General features: G+C 41.7%; 1 protein-coding gene across 8 annotated transcripts in view; it reads right to left on the minus strand.

Moving 5' to 3' along the window:
- The window catches only part of NFAT5 (nuclear factor of activated T cells 5), a gene marked incomplete at its 5' end in the record, with an annotated part of 207,370 nt that overhangs the window by 120,090 nt on the left and 70,845 nt on the right, over nt 1-16,435 (minus strand). For 2 of the 8 annotated variants that reach the window (XM_082369764.1, XM_082369763.1), the window contains 2 exons: nt 37-90; nt 1,827-2,193. The exons of 3 other annotated variants lie outside the window; for them this stretch is intronic. In XM_082369764.1, coding sequence (XP_082225890.1) covers nt 37-90; nt 1,827-1,899 — 127 coding nt within the window. 3 more of the 8 variants (XM_082369766.1, XM_082369765.1, XM_082369768.1) reach the window with 2 other exon arrangements.

Here is a 16,435-nt window from a genome sequence, read left to right on the forward strand (position 1 = left end):
CTCACACAATATGCTTTAAAATGGCACTTTGCTGACCTTCCAATAGTCCAGCTCTATGAAAATTCTGTGATGGGTGTAACTTCAGAGAATCTGAAAAACACAAAAAGCATTAAGTACTTTTTATGCTGAATGACTTAAAAAAAAAAAAAAAAAGCCAAGGATAGCATACATCTCTTATATAATTGTCACGTATTTTTAAGAGCTAAAGTCCCTATTTGTGAATATATTCTCGGCAAAAGAAGGCTGAATTGCCTCTACACTGGTCTCTATACTAAACTTAGATTTTCATAAAGCATTTGTTTCACGGAAAATTATCTGGTGATTACTGCACAAACGGTGTTAATGTCTTGACTATTTTTAGCACCCAACTGTACCACATTAGCCCTTCTCTAAGAATCACCTCTAGATATCGTCTCTTCTTTTTTGACACTCAAAACTACAATATTTCCAAACTACTTCAGGATGGTGACTGCCAACTAAAGTCATCAGAGCAACAGACAATGGCTACAGTTACTAAGTAGGACTCTGTGTACAAACTCAATCGTCAGTCTATAAAGTCCAGCACCTTCCAGAGAAAACCACCTCACTCTGATTCACTTCAACGATTTTAAATACACGAATGTGAAGCTGAAGCCCCCCTTTTTGCAGGGGGGTGGAATCAGCGGATGGATACATCAAATCAAAAACTTAAGAAACCCTGAATTTCTCAGGAAGGAGGTTCACAATGGCACACAATGTTTTTTTTTAACATGGTAAAATGAATAGCTAATAGCCCAGTTATGTCTTTTGCCCCCTCCCAGTGATTTAAAAAGTGACTAAGAGTGCAGTGGGAGCATTTTGGTTTGATGGCCCTTGCACAAGGAACCTGTTCTAACACATTCTTGTGGTGTCCAGTATAGGAATTTAACCCCAGTAGAGATCAGCTCAAGTGTTAATATTTTATATCCCGGGAATCCCCTTCAGGCCTTAGCCAAAAGAATTTTAAAACGGGAAACTGTGTCCGATGCCCCCTCCCTGCAAGGAGCCCTTGAACGGCAACGAAAGAGAAAATTCTCAAAGGACAGCGACTGTGCCTGAGCCGGTACCCCTGGGACAGGAGAGGAATAAAACTAATCCAAAGAGAGCACCCCTCTCTTTGTAAAACAGAGGCAGAAGTAAGTAATTAGAATGCCACAGAAGTGCAAAGAGAGGAAAAAAAGAAAGAAAGAAAAGGAAAGAAAATTCGGGCTCTTTCCAGCCATAAGATGACGAGGAAAGAAGGACGCCTGGTCGAGGGGGGCCGTCCCAACAAGGGGAGGGAGTGGACTAGGCCGGAGGGAGAGGGGGGTAGAACGACGGCGCACAAACAACCTGGAGGGGGAGAAAAATGGTGACCCTGCACCCAGAACCCGCTACAGGCTACGCCACCCGTTTGGGGGCAACTTTGCCGGGGACGATGGTCCTGGTAAGAGGAGCCGCGGCGGCCGGATCGCGGCGGCCCCAGCGCGGGGCCCAGTCCGGGGTGATCCCCGAGCCGGGGAGGCCAGGGCCGGCCGCTCGAGGAGGGTGGCGGGGCCCGACCCGCCGAGGAGCGCTCAGAGCCACCGGGTCTGCAGAGACCTGGGGGCCGACGGCATTTGGGCCCCGTGCGGCCGGCGGCTCCGCGGGGGAGGGGCCGCCACTCCTCCCGGGCCCCTTCCACCAACCCCCGACCTCCTCGGCCTCTCCCCACCCCCCAAGACAGGCCATCCCGGCAGGGGCTCGGCAGCCGCCCCCGACCGGGACCCCTCCGGCTCCCCGGGGCTGGGCCTCCCCGCCCCCACGCCCCAGCCCCCAGCCTGACTCACCTCGCGAGTACAGGGACTTGGGCGACTCCAGGTCTAGGTCCGCGCTGAGCAATGAGATGAAGTCCGAGGGCATCGCAGCTCGACCCAGCCCGGCCCGAGGGCAGCGGGAGGGGGGGAGCGGCGGTGGCGGCGGCACCTCCTCTCCGGGACCGCGGGCACCGAACCGGGGGCGGCAGGCGAGGGCGGCTGCCGCTGCCTCCTCCTCGAGGGCAGTGACTTCCACCGAGCCGAGGACCGAGGAAACGGCGGTGGGGTGGAGGGGAAACTCCACGGGGACTAATTCTCGGCGAGCCAGGAGGGGGGTTCAGGGCGGGGAAAGGGAAGGGGAGAACCAACGGGTCCGTTTCGTGCTTCTCCTCAGCGAAAACTGACGGTCGCTGCCGCCACCGCCGCCGCCGCCGCCGCTGACAGGAATCTGAGCCCCGCCTCCCGCGGGGCACTGCGCAGGCGCGGAGGGGGGGGGCGCCCCAGAGCGGGGAAGAGCCCGGGCGGCGAAGGAGGGCGGAGAGGCGCACCACGGAACAGCATCAACAAGGGCTTCGCTTCCTGCGAACAGCGGCCTGGGGCTGCTGTTCCCGAGCAGGGAAAGGGCCCCGCCGGCAGGAGGGAGGGAAGCTGGGAGGTGTCCGCGCCTGGGGCCCCGGGGAGGGAAAAGGTATTTACACCGACCTGGTGGCGGCGAGCCGAAGGCGGCCGGCCCAGCGCCGAGCTGAGCGCAGGAGGAGATAGACCTGGGGAGGGGGGGGAGCCGAGGCGTCTGCGAGAAGAGGGGAAAGACCCCAGAGCCGGAACGTCCTGGGTGGGCAGGCTTGGGGTCTCGCAGGGGAATGGAGTGTCGTCGCTTGCACAGTCACCATCCCTTTGGGGTTTGCATAGCAATGTCTGAATTGAGTTGGTCAAAAGGCTGTCAAACTCATTTCTTAATTAGGAAATGACGGACCATATCCTGAAGACCTCGCGTTATTGGTTGTTTTTTAATTAAAGTACCCTTTCCCCTTACCTTTGCCTTTCCCCTTTTTTCTCTCCCCCCTCCCCCAACCTTTAGGGGCTGAAAAAAAAATTTTTTTTTTTAAGTCTTTCTGATTGTGCTGGGATGGCCGGGTTTATTCGGTGTGGGTGATAAAAGTCGATTTAAAAATTGAGTCATATGAATCCACGTGACTGTTGTAGAGGAAAAAAGCAAACTTAAAAACCATTCTTCCAAACGGTTTTCATTTTTTTACCTTTGCACTAGGCAAGGATGGGGGAAGAACACATTTGAGTTTTTGCTATTCTGTTCATGGCGGCCAAAACTTTCCGTTGCAAAAACTGAAAATCCTCACCTACACCGCAGACCGTTTCCTGACTCTAATAGACTTCTGAGAAATTTTTAATCAAGTTATTAAAATATCAATTGGAGTGCAGGGTATGCTACTTGGGAAGTAATTTTAATCTTGTGTAGAATATTGATGCCAGCGGTCACTGGGGCAACATTTTTAAGCTATTTGAGTTGGTTTAGTTTCTCTTATTTTATCTACAAAGATAGTTACAAAGCTTAAAAATTAGTGTTTATATATATATATATATATATATATATATATATATATATATATGCATACATATGTATACACACGCACAATTTATAGAGCCTTTCCCCTAGGAATTTGAGCAGTTCATTTGGACTTGGAGTGGTGGGCATGGAGGAGAAGCTGTCAGCAAAGGAGGCCCCTGTGCAGGTGTATCTGCGGTGGGTCCCTCTGCAAAGCTTTACCTGCAGACTTAGAATTTAAACTTGTGTCATCGGAGTCTACCTATCTTTCCATCTGAACATCTGAGTCAGGTTGCCCAATTCTCTTTACTGCATTCTGTGTAGTAATCAACCCTGTGAACATTTTCTTCCTGTCAGAGGTAAGAAAGCTTTTCAGAACCACCCCAAGATGGCAAAGCAGAATAAGAAACTGTCCTCAAATCTACATCACCACTGTACACTGTTGTAACAAGTCCCAACGGAAGTCCCTTCAAAACTGGTCCGAGTCCCACTCATTTAAGAGAGGAAGATTCAAACCCCACATTGCCCAACGGGCTAAGGCCTAGGCCAAAGCTTTTGAATCTGAGTAGGTGTAAACACCTGTTGGAGACCTCCCCCCTCCGTTAGTCAATATATAATGTGAGGAGAGGAAATTGCAATGCACCAGGCAGAACCCCAATACAAAAAAAAAAAAATGGGGTGAGTCACTCTGAGTGTATCCCTCTTCCCCAGACCTATGTAATCATTCAACAAACTTAGGGTATAGGAAATCCCCATTGCTGTTCTGACTCTAATTAACAAGTCAAGAATTGGCAAGGCCTCTTCCTTCCCCTTTCCCTCAACACTTCTTTGCCCTTTTGTGATTTTTTTTTCCCCCAGGACTGATGCTTTGTTGTTTATGTTAATCAGATTTCCCCTGATTAAGTAAGAGCAAAGTGAATAGGGGTCTCCCAAAGAATGACTTGACCTAGACTGAGAATTCCAAGGATTCTTTAAGCTCAGGCCCCACTCCATCAAGCCCTGCATCAAGCAGTGATTATATCTAAATGAATTTGAAAATTCAATGGTTAACTCCACCTCCCATCCTTTTACAGAGATACATTTTTTGGAAAAAATGCTTAAATGGATAGTTTTCATGGTCTTGCTTCACAATAGCATAGAGACCCAGATTTTCAGTTTGTACTTAAATTTTCAGTGACTGAAAACACATAAATTCATTAGTAAACAGTGTTTGCTCTGCTCTGATCACAAAATACAATATGATCTTCCTGATATTCAGGGTTACCAAAAATAACTATCTGATCATTGTGTCTTTAGTAAATTACATGCTACCTCAAGTTCCAATGATATTTCCTTCTCTGGTCATTAATATCTCATTTGCTTCCTTCTATATGATATTAGAAATAATCTTATTTTATACTTTAAAAACCACCCTATCACCAAATCGTATACCTTCATAAAACTTTATGCACAACAAAAAGTAAAACTTTAAGTATATAACCTTTGGAAATTTCCTCTCACTGAAAATTACAATAGAATCATGGAACAAAACATAAAGCAGATTTAGTAGTTTGTAGAATTTCTTTACGTTACTTCCCAATTGTTGTATCACATTCCCTAGTTATTTGATTAAAAAGTCACAAGAAGCCCAGATTCAACTACAAGGTTGTGTAAATTATGCAATAGAGTGGCAGTTCTTATATTGATGGTGTGTTCTTTAACCCCTCCTGGACCTGTTTAGGCCCTTAGTGAATTGTGTAGCTGGTTCTGCTCTCAATGAAAGAGGTTCAAATATCAACCACTGAAAAGGAATTAAACAAACTCATACAGAAGAGAGGAATGTGTTGTCACAAGATCTACAGAATCTTCATCATTGTAATACAATTAAGGCTGTTGAAATAATTTTAGTCACATGTACATTCTAGAGAACCTGCTAAACAAACACAAAACCTGAAAGGAAAATTTCTAGAGAGATCCGAGTCATAGACCAAAAAAGCGTTTAGACCACAAATTATCTTTGCCCCACCTTGGGAGCACTCCTTAATAATAGAGAATTGGAACTTCCCTGGTGGCACAGTGGTTAAGAATCCGCCTGCCAATGCAGGGCACACGGGTTCGATCCCTGGTCCGGGAAGATCCCACATGCCGCAGAGCAACTAAGCCCATGTGCCACAACTACTGAGCCTGCGCTCTAGAGCCCGCGGGCCACAACTTCTGAGCGCGCAAGCCACAACTACTGAAGCCTACGCACCTAGAGCCTGTGCTCCGCAACAAGAGAAGCCCCCGCGATGAGAAGCCTGTGCACCGCAACAAAGAGCAGCCCCTGCTCAATGCAACTAGAGAAAGGCTGCGCGCAGCAATGAAAACCCAACGCAGCCAAAAATAAATAAATAAATAAATTTTAAAAAAATAATGGAGAGTTGATGGTGGTGGGAAATAGCAGTGACTAAATTTGTGCTGAAATTGTAACCAAATTCTTATTTGATTGTGTTTATGTGTCTATTTTCACCCTTAGAACGTGTTCTAGCAAATATTTCTGAAGACGAAATTTGTTTCCATAGTTTTGCCATTGAGTTAAGAATATTCTCACCTCTTACATCTTTCAAAGTGCCGAAATCTGATAATCAAGCATCTAATTCACTTTGATGAAGTACTTTGGCACTTTATGAGTTGGTTGGTCTGAGTCGGAGTTTTCATTTGAAGTCTCATGGAGACAAAAGTCTCTCAAGATCTAGAATGATTTCAAGTCCTGAGATACAGTGCAATCAGTTTGAATCCAGCAGACTTAGCAGTGAGAAAGGAGGTAAATGCCAGAGGGATTCAAAGGGTGGATTAGGGAGGAGAAATTTTAATGGGAAAATAGAAACCCCTGAGTGCATTAAACCAAGAAAGGAAGACATCTCTAGGTCATCCCATCCCAACAGTAGGCGGGTTAGACTTATGCAAACTGCACAAGTTCTTATTCACACTGGTCTTGATACCACCACCTATGTTTGCTATGGTGCTCTTTCCACATCTAATTATAATATATGTTGAGTCTAGTAGCCCTACCTCAGCTGTAATATTAGTTTGACCAAGAGTACAAATTAGAAGTGGTTTTACAATTTGCCATTACCCTCTCTCAATTCATGGAGTTTTAACCTGAGGTCCATGTCCTTCAAGACATCTGTGATCTCCCTAAACTTGTATACAAATTTTTGCAACTGTGTACCTACATACATCTCTTTCTTTGGGATGAAAGTCTTTAACATTCATAAGCTTTCTTAAAAAGAAATCCATAACCTGGAAAAGATGAAAAACCATTCCTCCATATGAATCAAATCCATTCTTCCCTCTTTCCACAAATGGGCTCCTGGAACTATGCTAGGTACAGGAAACACGAAGATTTTTACAGAGACGAATATGAGAAGTTTACTCTCAGCCTGATGAGGGAGATGACCTGTAAGTAAACAAACTCGCATTGTGACAGGTGCTAAGCTAGAGTTCTGTACAGGTATCTAGAAATAAATTATCCTTTTGCTTTCTTAGCTGATAGAGGGGAAAATGAAGGAATGTCACCTAACACATCACTCTTTCTCCTCCGCCTGCTATACCCCACAGCTGATATCTCTTTACTCCAACCCCAATTTCCTAAAGTGGTTAAAAGAGGCTAGATAATTGCAGGGCAAAGTTCTAACACACAAATGTTTACATTGTGATGCATCACAGCTATTATGTGTTGATACAAATATTCCAAGAAATACCTGGGCTTCATTGGACTTTGTCAGTAGATGGTCAAAGAAGCAGTGTCTCTTTTTTTCAGCTTTGCTGAGGATTATGGCTAAATACTTAGGTTAAGGATGCAATGATAAAATAGTTGAATTGGTCATCCACAACTAAGCTCCAGAATTGAAGGGCTAAGTTGAAGTTATTGGATAAACTAGACTGACTTTAGAAATAATATATTCTACCTGAGAAACATTTGTTTCAGCCGAATAGAGAAAGGTGGACCGCTCCAGACATGGGAAGCGACACACAAGGGATCTACCCACAGGTGTTAGAATCTAATTATAAAATATGAGGCTTAGAGAGAATATTCATTTATTTATTCATTCAGTTTCTCTACCTGTAAAAATCCTACTTATCCTTCAAAGTCCAGCTCAGATATTAGTTCACCTGTGAATTCATCCTGAACCCTTCCAAGCAATATTAATTTTTCTCCCCTCTGGGTTCCCATAGCATTTTGTTCAAACTGTTAGTATAGCAATTATCACAGTGAATTACATTTCATGGATCCCTCTCTAATATATTGTGAACACTGGTTGTACAGTCTCTAAGAAGATCAAAATAAATAAAACACATCCTTGCCCTAAATAACTTATAATTGATTGTGAGCACATAATTTAGCACCAAGACAGAATGAAACAAACTCTCTAATAAGCCATTTGTAGATATTTTAATAGGAATTTGACACTGGGTACAGAGATGGATAGAATGAAAGGAGAAACTAAAAAAGTAAGAAAAGGGCAGAGGTGAAAGGCCTTAAATATTATGCCAAGGATTTTGTTCTTTATCCTATAGGCACTGGGGGGCCATTGAAGGTTTTTGAGGAGGTAAATGACCTGCCCAGAGCGCTATTTTAAGTAAATAACAGAGGCAGCAGTGTGGAGAGTAAATTGGCATCTGAGAGCCTGGAAAGGGAACCCAGGCAAGAGTGAATGAGGCCCTAAAGAGAAGAGTCTGAAAAAAATGGAAAGAAGGCGTTATGTAGTATATATCGTGAAAGTGGAATTAGAGGAACTCAAAACTGCTTAAATGTTGAGTGAGGGAGAGAGAAATTCTGAGAATATTCAAGAAAAGGAGATAATGGGACAAAGGTTTGAAATATCCACCAATAGTTTATTCGTCGTTGGAGTCCAATAGCTTAACCTATCAAAAAAATATTTAACAGAGATGCAAACACCACTAAACATGAATTACCCCAAGAGACTTTATACTTAGTTATCTAGAGCAGCAAAAACTCTAACCAGAAAAGAAATTATCCTAGATTTACTTCTTACCAGTAGGAAATCCAAGTAAACAACTTGCTGAAACTCAGTAAAAGAGTAAACTGATAAGAAACAAATCTACATGAGCTTGCATTCCCAATTTTCACTCTAAACATACTTCAGCATTAACATTTAAGCCTTTAAATGCTTGCTTTCCGAGTAACTGCATGTGGAAGAATTTCAAGAATCCTAAAGGCCAACAATTCTTCCGAAAAAAAGAAAAAAAAAAGGCTTGTGGAAATAAAAAGCAGCCATGATGTCTTTAAAGAGGATCAGTTTGCAAACCTTCCATTCACGGAAGACTTGGGTAATCATGGACCTAAGGTTTACTCTGTAAGGCCTAGCCCAGAAGCATTTAAAAGCCAGGTAAAAAACAGGCTAAGGGAACTCTGAACTTAGCCCCGATTGTCTGAACTGGAGCCATAAGGAACAAATAGATCATCTGCCCTTTATAGCTATTAAATAAGTATCCTTTTTGGGTACAAGAGATATGAAAAGGGGGGAAATTCAGGAAGAGAAAAACAGAGAGAAAAACCCATGGAGGATTGATCTAGTAGATTTCCTTCAGAGGGAAAGAGGAAGATGTAACCTGTATCACTGCTCTTGAGCAGGTTCACCCTAAGCCCCAAATCTGACTTTGTCTGCAGAGTTGGGGGCTACCTTTAGAGTTCTCATTGCTTCTAGATAGACCTGGTATTTTCTCCGCAGTGTTCACATACCTCAGTGGTCAAAACCTACCCAAGGAGCATGTAATCACATGATCCAAGGAAATATCTGACGGCTATGTATTACTCATGGATGCACACACCTGCTTATGATAAGTCTATCAGAGGCTATTTGATGAAGTGGCCAGTGAACTGACTCGGAACCAGGATTCCTCTAAGTTCTAGTTCTAAGCACATACTAAGCAGAGGATGTGCACTTTTGGAATGCCCAGCAGGCAGTCACACTTCTCCTGAGTAGTGTGACTTTCCTCCAGGGAGGAGTTTTGGCTTTCCCTCTGGACTTAATCCTGGGTGGGGTAAGGCTGGACCGGCTGGCAACACCTCACCACAAAGAGGAAAGAGCCTGTCTGAAGTGGAGGGAGCAGAGGAAGCATTGCCAAGAGGTGGAGAGAGAGGAAAAACAGAACCTGAAAAAGTCATTTGAGTCTCTGGAGGAAGCCATGCCTGACTTCAATGATCTGAATTGATAAATTCCTTTTTTTTTTTCTTTTTTTCTTAAGAGGTTTGGGATTGGGTTTTCTGTCACTTCAAAGTGAGAAAGTCTTAACTTGATACAATCTGCCCAAGTTTATGGAACTTTTCTTGGGCTTTTGTCTCCTCTCTGTGAAATAAGTGGGTTAGATTACTTATCAGGCAGGCATTGTGTTTGGATGCTAGTAACACACACCAGTGGCTCACAGGTTTTATTTTTCTTGTGCAAGGAGTCTGGATTAGGCAATCCAGGGCTAGTCTTGAAGTCCCACGATGCCATCAGGTACACAGGCTTTCTCCTCTGCTAGGGTTTGAGATTTGGGCCCTTGTTCTCATGTTTGCAAGATGGCTGTCACCTCCAGGCATCCTGTCTGCATTCTAGGCAAGAGGAAAATGGAAGGGTAAAGGGCAAAAGGAACAACTCTGGTCCCTGGAACACCCACACGGTGGGTTCTACTTACATGTCACTGGGCAGGATTGTGTCACATGGTCATCCCAGCTAAAAGAAGGCTGGGAAATGTGTAGGTACATTAGATGGCTACACTGATGCTCTCTGAACACAACTGGGGGTCAGGTGGCAAGGAAGAGGGGGAGAACAGATGTTGGGTAGACATTTACAATTACAGCACCTGCTGCAGACTGCATAATAGCAAAGGTAACCTCCCTCTCTGAAATTCTGTAATTCTAATCTTCTTTCTACTTCGTATTACCTAATCCTTTCTTTTTTCTTTTTTCACCATGCCATGCGGCTTGTGGGATCTTAGTTCCCTGACAAGGGATTGAACCCGCACCTTGGGCAGTGAAAGTGCAGAGTCCTAACCACTGGACCGCCAGGGAATTCCCTCTAATCCTTTCTTAATGCAAAAGAGCTAAATATTTTGCATAAAGAGAGCACATTTTAAAAATCTCAAATTTTGGAGAAGTAGCGGTACATCTCATCAATGAAAAGACCGTAGGTACACGTGAGATATCAGATTGTTAGTCAAAAACCCTTCACATTTATTTTCTCTTCTGTGAAACTTCCTTCAACTTTTAAATTTCAATCTTCAGGAAGCCTATTCCCACTCATCTCAACTATTCTGATGTCTTCTTTAATTGAACTAAGTTCTCTGATCTTCCCTTCATAGCTTCCAGTACTTCTCAAATGATTTAGAGCCTCATCTTTTATCTCTCCAACTAAATTGTAAACTCGTAAAAAACAGAGCCCAACACTTAGCACAATGTGGTGTTTGTAGAGAGCAATCAATAATGGCTGAATGAATGAATAATTGAAATCTGAATTTCTATGTCTTTTCTCTCCTCAGAACTCCTGTCCTCAATGCATGCTTGTTAACTGACTGCACCTCAGGGTCATTACCAAGGCAATTTGTATCCTAGGAAGCCAGCTTTAGAAACCCTTTGATTTTCTACCTTTAAATCCTCTCCAGCATTGTACATTCAGGTCAGCCTCAGGAATCAGCACCCTAATCACCTCCCTTCGCCTAAGTGTTTCACCTAGACCCTTACTTTTTTTTTTTTTTTTTTTTTTTTTTGCCACTTGGCTTGCAGGATCTTAGTTCCCTGACCAGGATCAAATTGAACCCGGGCCCACGCAGTGAAAGCACCAAGTCCTCACCACTGCACCACCAGGGAATTCTCTAGACCCTTAACATTTTAACAGATTAAAGGTCTTACCTTCAGGAAATTCTTCTTATATCTAAATTAAATTCTGTACACTGCCGTGTCCTCCCCCTTCACTCTCTAAGTTGACAGAGCATAGCAGGTAACATGTTCGCCAATGCTTTATACAGGGCTGAGTGGATTGTTTCTTTTTTTTAATTAAAAAAAAAGTTATGTGGGGGTTTTATACTGCTAAAGCAATAAGTGTTCATTGTAAAAACCAAAAATAATAGCAGAAAATATAAATAAGAAAGTAATAAATAACAATTAGTCAAAAACTCCTAAACCACCACATAGAGACGATCACTTACCATGTATCTTCATGGAAATTTTCTATGTATATTTGCATTCTATATACAAAAATTGACTACACTATGTATACTATTATCCTGCCTTCTTGATGTAACTGTGGACATCAGTACACATCAATAAATATTTTTAATAATGTGTGACGGCAAAGGAGTACTTGACTGTAGAATCAATCTTAATTTATTAGCCAATCACTCACTTTTTTTTATGATTCTTTTTTTAAATTAATTAATTTATTTATTTACTTTTGGCTGCACTGGGTCTTCATTGCTGCACGCGGGCTTTTCTCTAGTTGTGGCAAGTGGGGGCTATTCTTCATTGTGGTGCACGGGCTTCTCATTGTGGTGGCTTCTCCTGTTGTGGAGCACAGGCTCTAGGCGCACGGGCTTCCGTAGTTGTGGCACATGGGCTCAGTAGTTGTGGCTCGCGGGCTCTAGAGCGCAGGCTCAGTAGTTGTGGCTCACTGGCTTAGTTGCTCCGCGGCACGTGGGATCTACCCTGACCAGGGCTGGAACCCGTGTCCCCTGCATTGGCAGGCAGGCCAATCACTTACTTTTGTCATTTAGTTTATTTCCTTTCTTGAAAACGTTTGTAAATACCACTGAGATGAACATCCTTGTAGCTAATCTGTATTTATAGCCTTTTCTTAATTATTTCCCTTGGATATACCCCTCGGTAAGTTTTACTTTGATGAGCAGTAAGGAAAAACAATGTATGAAATAAGAGAGAATGAAGCAAGTCCATAGTAGCTTTTCACCATTATTTTGGGACCTAAAATGTGTTTGGCTTGCAGGTTCGAGGGCTTACTCAGCATAACGTAACGCAACGATTTTAAAATATATTCCTGTGGCTCAACACCTGGAAATCCGAGCTCTCTGCAAAACACTGCAGAAATGCTGATAGGGAAACTTAAAATCACAAAACACATAACTTCATGCTACATCAGAAACCATCCTATTCCAGCACCTAGTACAGACAAGCATGAGGTATCCAGTTAAGAAAAACACATCAGGGAGTTCCCTGGTGGCGCAGTAGTTCAGAGTCCGCCTGCCAATGCAGGGGACATGGGTTCAAGCCCTGGTCCGGGAAGATCCCACATGCCGCAGAGCAACTAAGCCCGTGCACCACAACTACTGAGCCTGCGCTCTAGAGCCCACAAGCCACAACTACTGAGCCCATGTGCCACAACTACTGAAGCCCGCCTGGCACAACTACTGAAGCCTGTGCACCTAGAGCCCGTGCTCTGCAATAAGAGAAGCCACCGCGATGAGAAGCCCGCAGACTGCAAAAAAGAGTAGCCCCCGCTCGCCACAACTAGAGAAAGCCCGCGGGCAGCAACGAAGACCCAAAGCAGCCAAAAATAAATAAACAAACAAATAAACAAACAAATAAATAAATTTATTTAAAAAAAAGAAAAACACATCAGAGAAAAATTTTTAACTGAGAAAGTTTGGCCCATTAATTAATTATTGTTCTACTCTAAACTGAAAAAAGGCTGTCATTTTCTGATTTGGTGGAGCTCAAAAACTATTAGTGCAGATGGAAAAGCAGAATATTTTGTTTTGAGTCTCTACTCTGCCACTTATTAAATGCATAAATCTCTTAAACACTCTGAAGCCTCAATCTCCTCTTCTGCAAAATGGGTTTATAATAGTACCTTTGTCATTCACAGTGTTATTACAGAGAAAAAATGAGCTAAACTGTGAAAAAGCACTTTGTGAAGTGTAATATTGTAACACAAATGTCACCAGTAACGGTTATTGTAATTGATAAAGTGTTGAAAAATTCAGGCTTTCCTAGAACTGAGTTTGTCACAAAGATTGGACAGCATAAATATAATCCTAAATATAAGAATTTAATGATTTGAGAGCACTCTATCAAACCTGCCATAAAATAAATATCTTATAGAAAAAAATACTTAAATCAACCTTCAAAAGATGAGGTTAAAAAATTCCTTTCAGTTCTATAAGTTCTTTTATTCTGTGACTCAGGTGGGAAGGGACACTTATTCTATGAACTTTTATTGTTGTTCAGTAGTTTATTCTTACATGGAAACTTAAAGGACCTAAACTTTATAAAAATAAGTAGCTTTTCAGAATGGAAAAAATGTCTCTATACTAAAATCGTAAGCGCAAAAAACAACGGTATACGAACAAGGACTGAAAGATAGTAGGCAACAATAAGAATATTTACACCAAGATGGCAGCTTTACAGATTTTTCTTTTTAAAATTCCTGTTATTCATAATATATCATTTGAAATAAATTTTTAAATGTATAAAGAATTGTCTTTCCTCTTTGTCTTCTCTTTTTCCTTTCTATTTCTTTAACGTTTTTAATTACATGGGCAAATCAATTTAAAGAAATTCATCCCATGTTAACAGTACTTAGAGTTCTATGCCCCTTAATCAGTTTATTCTCATCCAACTTTCAAAATATTTATAATTAGGCAGGAAACATATCTTTCTAATCTATGTTCTAGAATAATAAAATCAATCTTCCTATCCTGGTTAGAAACAAGCTACAAGGTAAACAAATGTTATAGGTGAGGTGGAAAGAATATTGTAAAGGAGACAAAATTATGGTCATCTCAATCAATGTAGAAAAAACATTGTGTAGTATTCATTACTCAGTCGTGATGTAAAACAAAAGCTCTAAGCAAACTAGGAATAAAAGGGAATTTCTCTTATCAAATAAAGGTTTAATTAGGATAAGCTTACCTGCAAATGACAAAACAGAAACAGTGGCTCAAACAAGATAAGAGTTTATTTCTTACTCATGTGAATCTGGGTGATCCTGGCTAGCATGACAGCTCCAAGATCATCAAAAGATCAGCTATCTCCAATAAAGATGTTTAAAAAAAAAAAAAAAAAATCAGCTATCAAGAAGATACAAGGGCTTCCCTGGTGGCGCAATGGTTGGGAGTCGGCCTGCCAATGCGGGGGACACGGGTTCGAGCCCTGGTCTGGGAAGATCCCGCATGCCGCGGAGCAACTGGGCCCGTGAGCCACAATTACTGAGCCTGCGCGTCTGGAGCCTGTGCTCCGCAACAAGAGAGGCTGCGATAGTGAGAGGCCCGCGCACCGCGATGAAGAGTGGCCCCCACTCGCCACAACTAGAGAAAGCCCTCGCACAGAAACGAAGACCCAACACAGCCATAAGTAAATAAAAATAAAATGACTAATACTCTTTAAAAAAAAAGAAGATACACCTGTCGGGACTTCCCTGGTGGTGCAGTGGTTAAGAGACTGCGCTCCCAATGCAGGAGGCCCAGGTTCGATCCCTGGTCAGGGAACTAGATCCCACATGCATGCCGCAACTAAGAGTTCGCATACCACAAATAAGGAGCCCGAGAGCCACAGAGCTAAGGAGCACACTTGCTGCAACTAAGACCCAGCGCAACCAAATAAATAAATAAATAAATAGAAGAAGAAGAAGGTATACCTGTCAACAGAAAGGAGGAGGAAAAGGAAGGGGGAGAGCATTTCCCCTTTCCTTCAAGGATATGTACCACCTCTGTGTGATACATAATTATATCTTCTTGGCTGAAGCTTAGAGATAACCACATCTACTAACTGCAAGGGAAGCTGAGAAATACAGTATGCATTTCGGGTAGCTATATGCTCAGCTACAAATCTGGGGTTCTATCACTGTAAGAATAAAACAGATAATGGGAGACAACCATCTACCAAAAACCAACAGCAAACTTACAGCAAACATCATGGTTAGTGCTGAAAAATTAGAAACATTTCATAAAAATATGAAACAAGACAACGATGCATTCCTTTCTGTGCTATTAAACATCGTCCTAGAAGTCCTACCCAATGCAATAAGAAAAAATAAAAAAGAGGAATAAGGATTCAAAAATAATACAGAAAAATCTTTGTTATTCGCAGTTGAAATGGTTGTCTATGTAGGAAGTCCAAGAAAAACATCAGAACAGTTCAGCAACTTGCTGGTAAAAACAACATCCAAAAATCAAGAGTGTTGTTAATGATAAAAAATATAATAAGAGCAACAAAAACTATGAGATACCCATGAATAAAGAGACAAAAGATGGACAAGACTTTTAAGGAGAAATTTACAAAACATTGAAGGATATAAAAGACGATTTAGGTAAACACAGACTACACTTTGTTAGTGAATAGAAGGACTCAATATTAGTCTATAATTTAGCCTATAAATTCATTAGTCTATAATGTTAGTCTAGAAATTCATTGTAATAATCAAAATTCCAAAAGGCTGTTTTATGGCTCTTGATAAACTGATCTTAAATTTCACATGAAAGAACAAGTATGCCCAAAATAGCCAAGATTATTTTGAGGGAAAAAAACAAGGAGGAGGGAACTTGACTTACCAGACCAGATAAGAAAAATTTATCATAAAGCCATATTTAAAAAACAATTCGACTTTTGTTTAGGGATAGACAAACAGATTAAAGGGACAAATGGCCCAGAAACAGCTGAAATACATATGGAAACTTGGCATAAAATAGAAATCTCATTATAAATCAGTGGAAAAAGATTAAAAACTCAATAAATGATGCTGGAACAATTAGCTACTAATACAAAAAATAAAATCAATTTGTTTCCTACCTTACACTAGATAAAAAGAAATTCCAGTGTGATGAATTGGGTGATTGGGATTGACATGTATACAGTGATGTGTATAAAATTGATGACTAAAAAAAAAAAAATTCCAAGTGGATTAAGAATCTTTAAGGTAAAAACGTAACCTGTAAAAATTGTTAGAACAAGGAATATCTTTGTGACATCAGAATAGGGAAAGATTTTCTACACAAGACTCAAAAGTACAAAGATAAAGAAAAGCACTTGATAACATTAAAATTTTAAATATCTGCCAGACCATATTAATATAATACGATAATATACCATAGAAAATATCAAAGGATA

The sequence above is a fragment of the Balaenoptera borealis genome (assembly GCF_965194805.1).
Source record: "Balaenoptera borealis genome assembly, chromosome: 19".
Taxonomy (NCBI): Eukaryota; Metazoa; Chordata; class Mammalia; order Artiodactyla; family Balaenopteridae; genus Balaenoptera; species Balaenoptera borealis.